At 39.4% G+C, this 14,515-nt stretch overlaps 1 protein-coding gene across 2 annotated transcripts in view; it reads right to left on the bottom strand.

The window, feature by feature from the left end:
• Window positions 1-14,515, bottom strand: part of MAP2K4 (mitogen-activated protein kinase kinase 4) — a 1,470,818-nt gene that overhangs the window by 1,024,563 nt on the left and 431,740 nt on the right. The window contains exon 2 of one of the 2 annotated variants that reach the window (XM_044068152.1): window positions 13,496-13,528. The exons of the other annotated variant lie outside the window; for it this stretch is intronic. Coding sequence (XP_043924087.1) covers window positions 13,496-13,528 — 33 coding nt within the window. The remainder of the gene's footprint in view (window positions 1-13,495; window positions 13,529-14,515) is intronic. 2 annotated transcript variants of the gene reach the window in all.

Below are 14,515 nucleotides of genomic sequence, written 5' to 3'. Positions count from 1 at the left end.
CTAATCTCCTCTGATTGAGTTATCGTGCAATATTTTAAACGCTCTACTAATTATTCCTTTTTGAATGGCAGCTTCTGTTCTAGATTCTATTAAAAACTCTACTAGTGCTGGTCTTTCGTTCAGGACCCTCCTATTTCTTTCTCTTTGCCTATACTCTGATAGCAATCCCAGACAGGAAAGGCAATCTGTAACCTGCAGTCCAAATAAATTCTTTACATATTCCCATTCTATCATATTTCCCTCTCTAGTTATTTGCTCCCAATACCTTGGTTCCTTTGCCAGTTTTCTCCAATAAGCTCCTGTCCCCTCTTGCCTACTGTCTGCATCCCTAATTGCAGTCATCCCTATCAGCAGAATCTCATTTTGCCATTCCCATGTTGGTTTAGTTCTTAGAATACTTTCTATTATTTTCTGGATATAATATTCTGCATGACTACTGTTGTTCTCCTTAAAGGCCTGCATCCAAAATCCCAGTCTCTCCTTGTTTCTTGAGCGGGTCTATATTAGATAATCGAACTTTCAAAAGTTTGACTGTCATATGGTCGACACGATATGATCGAATTTTTGAAAGTTTAAATGTTTTAATGGAGATTTCAGTACAGCGCAGAATGGGAACATTTCCTTTATCTGCACTGTAGTGCAATCTCAGAGTTGGAATATTTAAAGAGCGGGGATGTGGGGGGTGCCAGGGGGATTGCCCCCCTGCTTAAAACGTTCAGGTAGGTTATTTGTGTAGTTTCTTTTTTTATTAGATGTTCGAACTTTTAAAAGTTCTATCATATGGTGTCGACCATATGACAGTCGAACTTTTGAAAGATCAATTATCTAATACAGACCCTTCTTAAGCTTCCACAGTGTTTCACCATCATCCCTTTCCACTTTGAATTATAGTTTTCTGCTTGTGCTATGTATAAGAGTCTTAACTGTGTAGCTCTGAAATACCCCTTCAGATTGGGAAATCCCAATCCGCCCTGCTCTACTGGAAGAATCAACTTATCCCACTTGACTCTTGTCGTCTTCCCCCTCCCAAATAAAGTTCTTCAGCTCTTTATTAATTGCTACTCACAACTTCTCCTCTGGCTGATAAAAATATGCCTGACCTGTGTATAAGACTGAAGGGACTAAAAACATTTTAACAGTTTGTAGATACTACCTTTAGATATTCATAAAGGATGTGCACACCTCCAGACTGGTAGCCCAACATAATGCACCAGAGATACTTCAGGTGTAGCTAACACTGGGTAAGACAGCGATTCACGTTGTCGCCTGCTATAGGTCCCCAACCATGTCCCAAGACTCACACTCCACATTTCTAAGCACCCTAGAGAATATTAGGTTCCGACCTAACACTCTCATACTGGGCGACTTCAACTACCCCTCCATTAACTTGGAATACTACTCATGTACCAATACAATTGCCCAACGTTTCCTGGAATTCATTAATTCCAATGCCCTTGACCAGCTCATTCTTACCCCCACTAGAGTTAGAAACATCCTTGACCTGGTCATTACTAACATGGATGACTGTTGCTCTACACCAATAGCCAACTCCTCCCTGGTTAGATCTGACTACGAAACTAATCGCCTTGGAAATCCAACCCCCAACTGCAAAGGTAACCGCCATGAAAACCTTCTCCAAAGTTAACTTTGAGCTGCTAAAAACAGAGGTGGCTAACTTCACAGCACCCATGCAAATGGAGAATAGTTGCATGACCGTTGAATCATACACGAATGCACTGTACGAACATGTACACAAATGCATGGATCTCACCATACCCAACAGAACCAAGATGCTCTCCTCCAAAAAAAAGGAAGCCAATCTGGTGGTCCCCTGCCATAAACAGACTCTATAACAGGAGGAGGAAACTGATGAAGAATAAGGTGAAGTTCCAAGACTGGAAAAATCTGCCTCAATATAAAGTGGAGATCCATCATCAAATCCTCTAACGCTAGCTATGAAAACAGAATTGCAGCAGATAGTAAAGACAGCCAGAAGGCCTTCTATAGTCATGTAAAGGATCTCCACAGCAATACCCAGACTTGCTCTGAGCTACTGCACAATGGTACCTCAAATACCGAGCCAACAGATATTGCCAATATACTGGCCGACAGATTCAGTGCCAACTTTATCCCTCTCTCACAATACCAGTAGATTGCCATGCACCCAGTATTACTGCTGCACAGGTTATAACAGCACTGTCCAAGGCCAAGAATACAGCTTCTATGGGACCTGACAATATCCATGGCTGTGTTCTACATGAACTACAGAGTGAACTGGCACCTCAGCTGTGTGCCCTGTTCAATCACAGCCTCACCTCAGGCTTTGTCCCTACCGAATGGTGCACTGCTACTGTCATCGCTCTCCACAAAGCAAGAGCAACTACAGACCCTGGGAACTATCACCCCATTAGCCTGATGAGCCTGATATGCAAAGCTATGGAACGCATCATCATGGACCTAATAAACAAGGATATAGGGAATCTCCAAGCTATGGACCCTACACAGTTTGGTTTTGTGAAGGGTAGATCATGCCTGCTCAACCTGGTCAACTTCTCTGAATCAGTCACCAGAGCTGAGGATGAAGGCAAGGTGGTTCATACAGCCTACCTTGATCTGGCCAAGGCTTTTGATACCATTCCCCACTCAGGAATCATAGAAAAACTCACTAAGCTAGGCATCAATCCCTATATCACTAGGTGGGTTGCAAACTGGCTCACAGATAGCTGCTTTCACACTGTGGATTCTGACTCCAAGTCAGACTGCCAACCTGTCAAGAGTAGAATCCCACAGGGTTCGGTCCTGGGTCCTCTCCTGTTTGGTATCTACTTCTCTGAAGAACAGGCCAACATGAAGGGACTCTGGCTGACAAAGTTCGCAGACAATTGCAAGTTGGGAGCAATTATTAATTCCCCAAGTGATGCTGACATCCTACAGAAAGGCCTCACTGAGACCATTGACAGGTGTCAGAACCATGGCCTTAAGCTCAATGCCAAAAATGTGTCTTCATCCCTTTGGGGAAAACCTGTTCCATGAATTTTACCACGCGCTGGGTAGTCCACACTGAACATAGAAGTTATTATAGATCTGGGAACACAGGTTGACACAGGCAACCTCTCTTTTGACCATCATTGTCTGTGTGGTTGGGAAGTCCTTCTATGTGGCACATCATTACTAACTAAGGGTTTTCCAGGGGGAAAGAAGTCATTGTGTCCCTCTCACCTGCTCCAATACAATGCCCCAATTGGCATGTACCTACCTGTACACCTGCAACACCTAGAGAAGGAGGCAAGTACCTCAAAAAGAGGATCCTAGGCATTAAATCCTAGGCATTAAACACTTGTCCTATATACTCAAGACCAAGGAGCCTCCTTCTCTCTGCTTAGAAGCGATCTCTGCTTGACTTACAAATCCATGTCTAATCCAGCTCTGTTAGAAATGCTACATCTAAAGAAATCCCAATCCCTCCGCACCACACGATGCAGAGACCTCAGCCTCAATACTACAATCAACAGAACAAGCTGGAGGGACAGGTTTATAACCCAGAGACTGCCCATGCTATGGAACAGATTTCCCTTACATGTCAAACAGAGCACCTCACTGGCCCTCTTCAAGAAAAATCTTGATGAGTGGATGCAAAATAAAAAATTCACCCCGGGGATCACTCCAGTGGCTCTACTCGACTGAGGCACTGGGAACTAAGGTTGGGTGGCACGATGCCAGCATAACACTATGGGCTAGCTTGTAAAGGCTCCAGGGCCATTAGCCTAGTACACACTACCTATGAACCTATATCCATATAACAAAGCTTCCATTTTCTCAGTTTTTGTATTATCTTTTGTTTAGTCTCTTCCCACATATCCTTAGCTGCCACACTAGAAGCATTTTTAATCCATACTCCAAAATATTTCATTTTATCAAGTCCCCATAAATATGGGTATTCCTGAACCAGTTCATGTGTGGGAACATAATTTACCGCTATTGCCTTTGTTTTAGCTTCATTAATTTTGTATCCTGAAAAGATATGAAACTGCCTCAAAATGTTCCACAACACTGTAATGTCTTTTTCTGGTTTTGTCAGGTACAAAATAATATCATCTGCAAACAAAGCCACCTTTTCTTGACTACCATAACAATTATATCCCTGAATTTCTGAGTCCCTTATTTTCTTTTCCAATGGTTCTAAACACACTGCAAATAATGAAGGGAAAGAGGACACCCATGCCTGGTTCCTCTGCTCAAGCAGAAATTATCAGAGAGGACCCCACACATTAACTTTCACCGCCGATCCCTCATATATTCTCCTAATCAACCATATAATTTCTTTCAGGAAATGCAAATGCTTCCATTGCCCTACTTGTAAAGTCCCAGCTTACTCTGACAAATGCTTTCTATGCATCAAGGCCCATCAACAACAGTAGTATTTTCTTACATTCTGCTTCCGTCTGGATCATCGATGTTCTGTTAATATTGTCAAATGCTTACCTCCCTTACACAAAACCACACTGATCCATATCTATCAGTTCTGGTATTACTTTTGCCATTCTTTTAGCTATTATAGACATAAAGTCATGGTTTAGTATTGAAATGGGCCTGTACGAAGCTGGATCTGATGGATCCTTACCTTCTTTAGGTATTACAGCTACCACTGCTTTCTTCCAGGACGGTGGTACTCCTCCCCTAAGATACTGTTAAGCAAAACCTTCCAGATCTTTATCAGTTTTTTTCCTCCCAGCTTCCAAACTTCCCCAGGAATGCCATCTATTCCTGTGGACTTTCCTGTAGACTGGTTATACATCACAATTTTTATCTCATCTCCTCCTATCCTAACTGATAGTAACTGAGCCTCATCTACCTCTAACCTTGGCAATATTTAATTATTCCATAAACATTTCCATTTGTATCTTTTCTTAATTGTCATATTTCTCTGCTTTATAGGGACTCATATAATTTCCAAAATATTTATAATACCTCTAAAGGATCTCTTGTGATCTTCTTTGTTATAGGATTCCCAAATTTGGCAATAGCCCTTTCTACTTTCTGTTGCCCGAGTTGTTATGCTAAAAATTTCTGTGCTCTAGTGTTATCAAAAAACAGTTGCTTAACAGCAATCCTTCTAAGCTCATATATATATATATATATATATATATATATATATATATATTATTGAGGTAATCCCTTATTTTCTGCCTAGCATTCTGAAGTTGATCCTCTTCTTGTTCTGTGAGATTGCAATACTTTCACAACTGTCAGTCCCTCTAAATAATTCTTGTTGCTTCTTAACCATAGCTCCCTTTATTTCCACCCTATTTTTAAATTCCGCCTTAATTTTATCCCACTCCCTAGCTATATTTTCATCCTCTCTAACAGCTCCTAAATAATCTCCAGTACCCATTCCTTAAATTCTTCTCTTTTCAAAAGATATGTGGGAAAGCGCCAATGTCTCATTTTTAATGCTTTACCCTGTGTTTTTATTTTAGCTATTACTGGCACATGATCTGAAATAGTTCTTGGGTTGGTATCAAGACCTTCAATTAAATGCACATGTTCCTCTGTAAATTCTGTCTAGCCTATGCCAGTTTTTTTATCTCGGAGTATAATATGCAAACTCACTCCGAGCTCCTATTACTGAATTCACATCTTCCATGCCAAATATTTGGGTCTACATTATATAGTCAAAGCTTTAAGTAATCAAATACCTAAAGCTCAACACCAAAACAGCAAAAGCTGTAAACATCAAACAACAATTTCCGCAAATTATTTTGTAGGGAAATAATTCGCTTTGCCGAAGAAAAAAAGATTCAAACCCTAGTTAAGTAGGGGGCTTCACCCCCCCCACACCCCCCTAACTAAATATACCAACTCTGAGATTGTTCTACAGTGGAGAAAAGGGCAGATTCCTGATAACAGCCAAGCAAATTCTTTCTCTACGAAAGAATTCGCAGAAGTGGCCATTCGATGTTTACAGTTTTCGCTGTTTAGGTGTCGACCTTTAGGGATTCGATTACCTAAAGTTTTGATCATCTAATACAGACCCAAATATTTTTATAAATTTCTTAAAATCTGCCCACCTTTGTTATATTTTCCCTTCTGGGCCCCCAGACACATCCTCATTGCTGCAAGTCAAGTTCCAGTCCCCACCTACAAGTAATATTCCTTGCTGAAAACTGATGATTTCTCCTGGAATTTTCTTAAGCTCCATTACAGCAGTTTTTGATGGAATGTAAATACATCCCAGTGTAATCCCCCTCCATTGCCAGTAGCCCTTGAGCATTACAAATCTGCCATTATTATCTTTTTTTTTTATCTTCTCTAGCACTACTGGAGCTCCTCGTGCAATTAACATAAGTACTCCTCTTTTCCTTTGTCCCATGTATTCTGCCAAATTATCATCCTGAAAACCTTTCTTTATCAAATTCACATGTTAATTTATTTCTAAGTGTGTCTCCTATAACTTAGCTATTTGCACTCTGCATTTTTAATATAGTTCATTACTCTTAATTGTCTGTAGTCATCTGTAAGGCCATTTACATTTAAAGTTATTAAAGAAAGCATCACTGTACTAAAAAGTTATTATTCCCACCTTTTATTTGTAACAGCTTTTCTTGTTAATGTCTAGTTCTAGCTCTTGTGTTACATGCATACATTTGTCTGGCAAGTTGAACTTTTATACAGTTGTTTCTTGTCATATCCATTTGAGTGTATGTCACATCTTATAAAACGTTTTGTTTTACTGAAAGCCCTCAAACACACCCCCAATACCCCCAAAACCTATTAACTTAATACCAGCCCACACAACTATGTACACCTTCAAATATTGAAGTTTTAACCTTCAAATAGGAACAAAAGTCCCAAACTGACAGCCACACTCACATACTTGAGTTAGCATGGATGACCTTTCTTTTAGGTTAAGAGACATGGTGCAGCCTGTGCTTCTACTAAGTGCTGATTGGTTTTCTCTTGCCTTTACAGCTCACCCAGCTGGGAAAACCCCTGAATCTTTTCAGCGAACATTAACTACATTGGGAAGGTCCCAGAATGGTTTCAGAGAACACTGTCTACTTTGGAAACCCCCTGAATGCTTTCTGAGAAGATTATCTCTTAGTCAAGTTCTCTCTCTTTTTTTTTCCCTTAGAAAATCACTCTCCACTAGACTCAAGCCAGTTTCTCTCTATCAGATTGTCTCCATGGAAACCTGAAGACCAGCTGCAGAATTGTTAATGAGCTTACATGCATCTGCTAGAAAAAAAAAGCCTCACAATATTCAATGCTCTTTTTTCATTTACCCGCTCTCTTCCTAAACTTGTTAATAAATCAATCTAAGGTCTTTAATGCAGTCATTTCCACATGCAAGAATGAGAAAAAGCAAATTAATCCAGGCTTTTTTATGCATTGCAGTGCCTATATTTCTTAAAACTGAACAGGAAGAGAGAAAAGGGAGAAAGAAAAGAAAAAAAAACAGCAGCACTTGTCTACAATCGCTATCACACTTAAAAATACAACTTTACAGTATGTAAAGAAAACCACATGCCACAAAATTGGTACTATTTAAGGAAAAAAATCTTTATTTACAGTTGACTTTCTCCCTCCTTTTTCCCTCCACAAAGCACTTTTCCAAACATTAATGACATAAACTAGGGCATATTCTTTAAAGTCCCCCACAAGTCAAACAAACTCTGAAAAAGTTCAATATATCCAGATGTTTTTGTTCCGTCATATTTTATAAATATAATTATTGCATTGTCATCCCATATTAAGTTAATGGTTTTACTAAAGTTCATCTGCGAAATCCTGTTTCTGCTTCATTTCCAATGTACTGTTGATTCTTCTAGTCAACTCTAGTGCTCCCTTCCTTCTCTCCAACATTTTCTGTTGAAACAGTGGAAAAGGTTTCACAGGTACAGTCTCTCTGTGGTCTTTATTACCAGAACAAGAAGCAGAATCTCCATCCATTTCACTTTTTGTTGGACAAACTTTTGTATTTCCTCCTCAGCATAGCTTCATCAAAAAATGATTTTATCCCTCCAGGGAAGAAACCTTTGAAGGCAGCTGGGTACAGCAGTCTGAATCTCATGCCTGCATCTAGACATTCCCTGAATAGTGGAACAAATGTGCTCATTTTCTGTCTGGTGTACGAGTAATCATTCTCCACAAACAGTCTGCTGTCTCACACTTTTAGTACTTTGTCCTTCTGCCACAATTTTGTCAGAATAAACTGCTTCTGCTGGTAGGATTGCATCTTTACTATTAAAGATCTAGTTTGCTTTCTTATAGCCAGATTTGGAGCATACACACAATGTGCCCTTTCAACTAACAACTCCTGCTGTGGAATACCAGTCCAGCTGTTTATTTGTACTTTCATAAAATTAATGCAGTCTGTTCCTTCCAGCTTCTCTGCTATAGGTAGAAATCTCAGGTTTTCCCTATGTGCTCTGCCCTGTAATTCTATTTTTCTCTTCCTGAGCAGTCTCATATTCAGCCATCCTTTTATTCTGACCTCTGAGTTTTGCCGCTTTACCATCTCATCTGAATATCTGTTTAAAGCTTCTTCCATTTTGTTGTTTGTGTTGATATACTCCATAAGTGTTTTGTTTATTTTAACCAGGTCTGTATGCAGTTGTCTTATATCTTCCGGTAGGTTACTGGAAGTCATGTCTGAACGTTGCATTGCTTTTTGCAGAACAGCTGCAGAACTCTCCCCAGTCAGTGTTTCTTCCTTACTTTTTGTAGCTGATGTTTTTCCAGGTTTTCTGTACTTCTTTATTCCTGGCATCAGGGCAGTGCACTTACTAGCCAGTTACTGAAATTTACCCATAAACACAAGTCTACTGGCCTTCTCTGCTGAGTTTCTGTTTTCAGACTGGGAGAGCTAGAAACCAGCTGTTACTCAATGTGCAGCTATCTTGGAAGTCCCCCTCCCAAGTTTCCTCTTAAGCTTTGGCACTCTCCCATCTGTTAAGAATACCACAGCAGTGAATGTAAGGGCACAGTACAGCTGTGTACAATCTTACCATAACAGTAGATGTCCCTGTCTTCACTACTGCAGTACTCGTTCCTTCCCTCCATCTGCCTAGTCTGTTATCTTCCTGGATATACAGCTTGCCTCTTGGGTTTCTTGGACTGTGTTCCTCCTGGAGCATTCAATTCTGATTATAGTAGGTCTGAACGTCATCTTTATGCCCTATCCTACACAACCAGCATTTAGGTGACGTTTGGCATACCGTTTAAAAGCAACAAGTAGTCTTTGGTAGACTGGCCAGTCGTTTGGGTTTCCACAGCAGGGGATCACATCTGTTAAGAATACTGCAGCAGTGAAGTCAAGGACATCTACCACTATGGTAAGAGTTTATACACAACTGTACTTTCCATGTGAGGGGGGAATCCAAAAGCTTAGCCTTAACATCCTCAGGGAGGGACTTTAACCAACTCCAAGCAAATCAGAGATGCTAACACTGCCAGTGGTTGCAGTCCTGGAAAAAGACTCTGCAGCATCATATCTGCATTTAATGGAATACCATACCACTGATGTAGGTTGTCCGAACATAGAAATCACCTATTGCTTAGTGTCAGAAGTCACAAGGTTAAACCATTTTATTTAACTCCCCTAGAATGGGGGAAAAGGTATTTTGTCATTTAGAGTTTGATAATTTAAAGTTCTAAAGGCCAAGGTGGCACAGGTGTATACCTGTTCATGGCCCTACTACCTTTCTCTGATGGCAACACATTAGCACCTGGTAAAAGCTCAGTCAGTTTATCAGTGGAAATATAAAAAAACAGAAAGGTCAGCAACAGGGTTTTATAGAGAAACATTGCCTCGTCAGGTACCTTATAGAACCTATCAGGCTTCTTGGGAGCTGGAAGTCAGAACTGGAAGTGGATTCAAAGGCATCAAGGAAAGTCTCTAAAATGAGTAACAGAAGAAGGCATTGAAGCTTCTACCTCAAAGCATATTACAGTATTTTTTTTTTACTTCAGTTACCAATCAAACTGTTACATCATTTTAGTGAAGGTCTCCACAAATGAAATTTCTTCCAATGGATGAATCGGGTGGGGCAAGGTGCCCTCATCATCAGGAGCAAGCTGTCCAGAAGAACGAATGTTTAAGGAGTATGCCACATAATCTTCATCTGAGCTTGATTCCTCCACCTCAAATGAAGATTCATGTTGTCTCTTCTGAGAGGTGAGGTGAAGTACTGAAGGAGTAGAGAGAAATGAATGAGCTTTCAAAGACAAAATTTCCTTGTGGAGTCCCTGTGAAAATTCCACCCATTCCTTTTTCTTGAAACATCTATGTAGGAGATACATGCTTGGTTTTCAGTTTCTTTTTCTTAGGAATGAAGTCAGCCCTTAAAAAGCGAGGTCAATCAGAATGTTGACAGATCTCAACCAAAGTGCTGGGCACTTCTTCCCTAACAAGGATTTGCGGTATACCCTCTGGTCCCTCTGAAATTATCACCTTCTGTTCCCCCTTCTCAACCATATCGGTATGAAAAATCACACCAGACTTGCAGGAATCAAGTCTTTTTTTTTTTTTTTTTTTTTTTTTAACTTAAAGTGTGAGCGGGATGTTCAAAGCTGAGGGTTTTGCCATACTGGTTAGCACAAGACATTTCACACATTGTGTCTTAAAGTATGTATTTAAAGAAAAAGCATAGTACTAAGGGCTTTAGGAACATTAGATCAGCACATCTTACAATTTCTGTAATTGTGTTTAGCCCCTTGACAAAATAAACACTGGAAGTATAAGTCTTTATAAGGGAGCTGCCTACTTACAGTCACACTTTCCTCTCTTAGCTGACATAAAAAAATATTTTTGAAAAAATACAAAAAATAAGATTCCCCAGCAGGCTCTTATCTGAGTAAATCTAAGCAAAGGTAACAGCTAAAATAATGCAGAGAACAGACTGATGGGTGCCAAGTTCCTGTGTTTGGACTGGTGAAAAGATAGTCTGAGGATCTTACATTCCTATGTCCATTTTAGCACCCCTACACCAGCTGGCTGAGGTCATATCCTGGACAAACAAGCATACAGACAGTTCTGGATTTGGTATGCCAAACAGACATCAAGTTACCTAAGTGAGATAACTTGTTAGTACTGGAATAAAGCAACACTGATCTAAGGAAGGACATCTTAAGAGCTAACTTCCTTTAATACATCACAACTTGGTTTCAGTATGACACAAAACAAAAACAATGGTTTACTAAAGCGGAAATGTTTCAAAGTTCTGATTATGTTTTTCACTCTAATGCTCTGAAGAACAACTACGAAACTCTGGGTCAAGTGTCTACAAATAAAAAATATTTGGAAGTTCCACACTTCATACATTTAACGAAAAGACATTATACCACAAGCTTACATTTTTATTTCAAGAACACTCAAGAGAAGATGCAGCAATGAAACTGTATTCGTTTATCTGACTGAGTAAAATGATAACAACAGAAAGCAGCACCACTGACAATATGAGATTAGATGTGCAAAACAAACTTCTTTCAGAGCTTCCATTCTTTCAGTCATTTTTATTAACAGTAACAAAACAAAGATAACATGGAAATACACTACACAAGTAAATTCTAAAAACTGAAATAAATGTTGCATTTTTTAAAGTATATAAACAAATCAGTAGTTGCCTATACAGCAGGCTAGGAAGAAAAAAAAAAACAGAAACCTATTGCTATGAATTCACCTAACACAGCTGCCACTCACAGAAAGTGTACTATTACATAATTCCAGAAGACTATACTGCCTGGGTGTTCACAGTCTTTCAACAAAGGCAGAGTTCCTGAGACTACAAATCAGTCTCCACATGCTGCAAACTTCAGTTTGAGCATGTATGTGTGCTTCTCACAAATACCAAACAAAAAAAAAAGTTTTTGCACCATACCACTTTTTCTTTGGGGGCGTTAAATAAGTAAGTAAATACATTGCAAAAATTTGTTAAAGATGCAATCTGCATCAAAGGTACCTAGAACTGCCACCTCATTCGTACAACCCTTCCTGCAGCACTGTCTCCATACACAATCAGTATGGTACAGAGCTCAATGCTTACAGATGCCAAGTCTAAAATCCTTAACCGAGCCTCTGCAGAATAATGTTTAAAACAAGTTCATGAATTTTGGGATACTTTTTCCCTTCTGTGTGCCCAACCACATGCAAAAAATTACTGCCATCTTATTTATCTAATACCCCTTTTCCTCTGGCATGTAACATCCTCACTACTGTACCACTCCGCCTTGAAAGGAAGGCAGCTATAAACACACCGTTTTGTTTTCACAACCAGCTACCAACAAACAACGCTATCACTGAGTAAATGCAGCACAATCTGCTGTTAGACTGCATGCTCACTAGCACAACCTCTGGTTACCAACCACAGTCTAAGAATGAGCCAGTGAAAGTGACAAGGACAATACTCTTAGCAGCAGGTACCATCTGCCCAAAAAAAGAGATGGAGTCCTTCTGGAGAGCAGGGGACATATCTCCTGGTGTACACAGAGAATTATAAACTAAAAGTTAAATAAAAAAAACACCAACAACATGTTTGGCAAAAAAATAATCAAAAGAGGAGCAGAGAAATAGCACACAGTAGAATACAGTGCAATCTATAAGACATGTCTTCAGGGCAGCGCACACTTGGTAATGAAAGAATGCACTGCTGAAGTAGTCAACAGGTAGGGGAAACAACAAAACCAAACAGTGTTTACTACTATCACTTAGGATTCAACTTCACTGGTGTTAACAGAATAGACCCACAGAACTAACAGAAGAAACACCATGCTCCAGAATCACAAATCATTCAAAAATCCCTTTCTAAGGGATGTAATAAACCCTCAGCATCTTGCATATCTAATGGGCTTGCCCACCTACAGCCAAGATATTAAAGACCAGGACTTTGTGGTGCACATAGTACATTTTGGCAGTGGGCTGAGCACTAGCCCCTCACTCAGTGACACTACATCACTCTAATTAACTTTACTGTGTTGCTGCTGTCAATATGCTGAAACTATTTTAACAAAGGTAACAGCAGTCCTTACTAAAGCATGCCACTACTGCGCTATCACTGGGACCTACAGACAACTGCCCTCTTACCTATGCATGAGGGCTTTTTTCCTTGTGTCTTAACAGATACAGACCAGCCTGTTCCTTACTGCCCATTGGCTCTGTCCACTCACCCGGCATTATGCCAAGGATCATGTAAGCAAGTAACAGGTAGAATTCGCTGGCCAGTGATGCACTTTTTGTCCTAGCCTGCTTTATAGAACACAACTTACTGTAGTTAGTTTGTGTAGAATGTCAACATTTCTAAACAATATTTTGAACTGGAAATGCTTAAAATTAAGTTTAATGGACTACTAAATTTTCAAGCACTCTGACAATGGAAGCTCTGCCTAGGTGATAAAAAAAAATATTGGTTTCTGTGGTGGATTAGTCGAAATAAAAGTGGAAAAGATCCCCATACCAAGACTGAAAAACAAGGTAAATATTGCAAAATATAAAGCTTACTTTGTGCCTTTTCACAGGAGTTTATCTGAATCCCTAAGGCAAAAAAGACAAACTACAGTTCATTTGCAGTAAATATGTTAAAACAATCACCACACAATAACTTTACAGCAGCTACTATAACAGTACTAATTAAAGAAATACCAAAAAACTTTACAAACGTATTAACGATGAAAAGCCTGCATAAAAATAAAAACTAAGCAAGTTAAGTGTTAGACTGGAATGTTCATTTACTGTTTGTTTTTACATGTTCTTTACAAAGCAAACATTGTCATGAGAAGTCTCATGGCAGACAATTCTTACACTGTGGCATTTACCTCTCTCCAACTGTTACTTCAGTCTGCATCTCATTTTACACAGCTTTAGGTCACATACCAAGTTTAAGAAATTACGTAACAAAAATAAAATGTCCACTATTTATGAAATTAAATAAAAGTGCATTTCATTGGAATATCATTTTCCCCAAAGCCTGATTTTAAAAAATATGGTTCAAATTTCATAGACAATGCAGTTAATATCAGTAATGCACACACCAATAACATTTGCGTTATGATATAATCTATAGAAAATAAAAATTTTAAAGAAGCAAATACTCACAAATAAATGTGTAAATATTGCCATGGTCTGAGCTCTGTCTACAGTGCTTTAGTCTAGCAACCTCATAACCTGCTTATTATTAAAAGGACCAAGGAAATTACACAAAAAATATGTTCACTGTAAATAAAGCTGGTAACTGACCAAGTACGGCTGTAGAGAAGCTATCTAATCAGCAGCCTAAAGAAATATTAGAGGTAGCATCAGAAATGCCTACAAACGTTCTTGGTCTTGACCTCCTGGAAAATGGCATAAATGGAACAACACATCATGGTCTCGGGAGCAGACAAGCACATGCACTATTCACAACACAACAGCAGCAGCATGGTTGTGCTGAAAAAAAAAAGACTGTTGAGTGATTCAGTGTAGTACTTCACACAAATGATACCACACAACACCTCGACGCAGCAGTCACTATGCAGCCCCACA

Source organism: Protopterus annectens, chromosome 4.part0, assembly GCF_019279795.1.
Source record: "Protopterus annectens isolate FY-2018-M chromosome 4.part0, PAN1.0, whole genome shotgun sequence".
Classification (NCBI taxonomy): Eukaryota; Metazoa; Chordata; order Ceratodontiformes; family Protopteridae; genus Protopterus; species Protopterus annectens.
The sequence above is the reverse complement of the archived record's forward strand: the minus strand, read 5'-3'. Positions and strand labels throughout refer to the sequence as shown.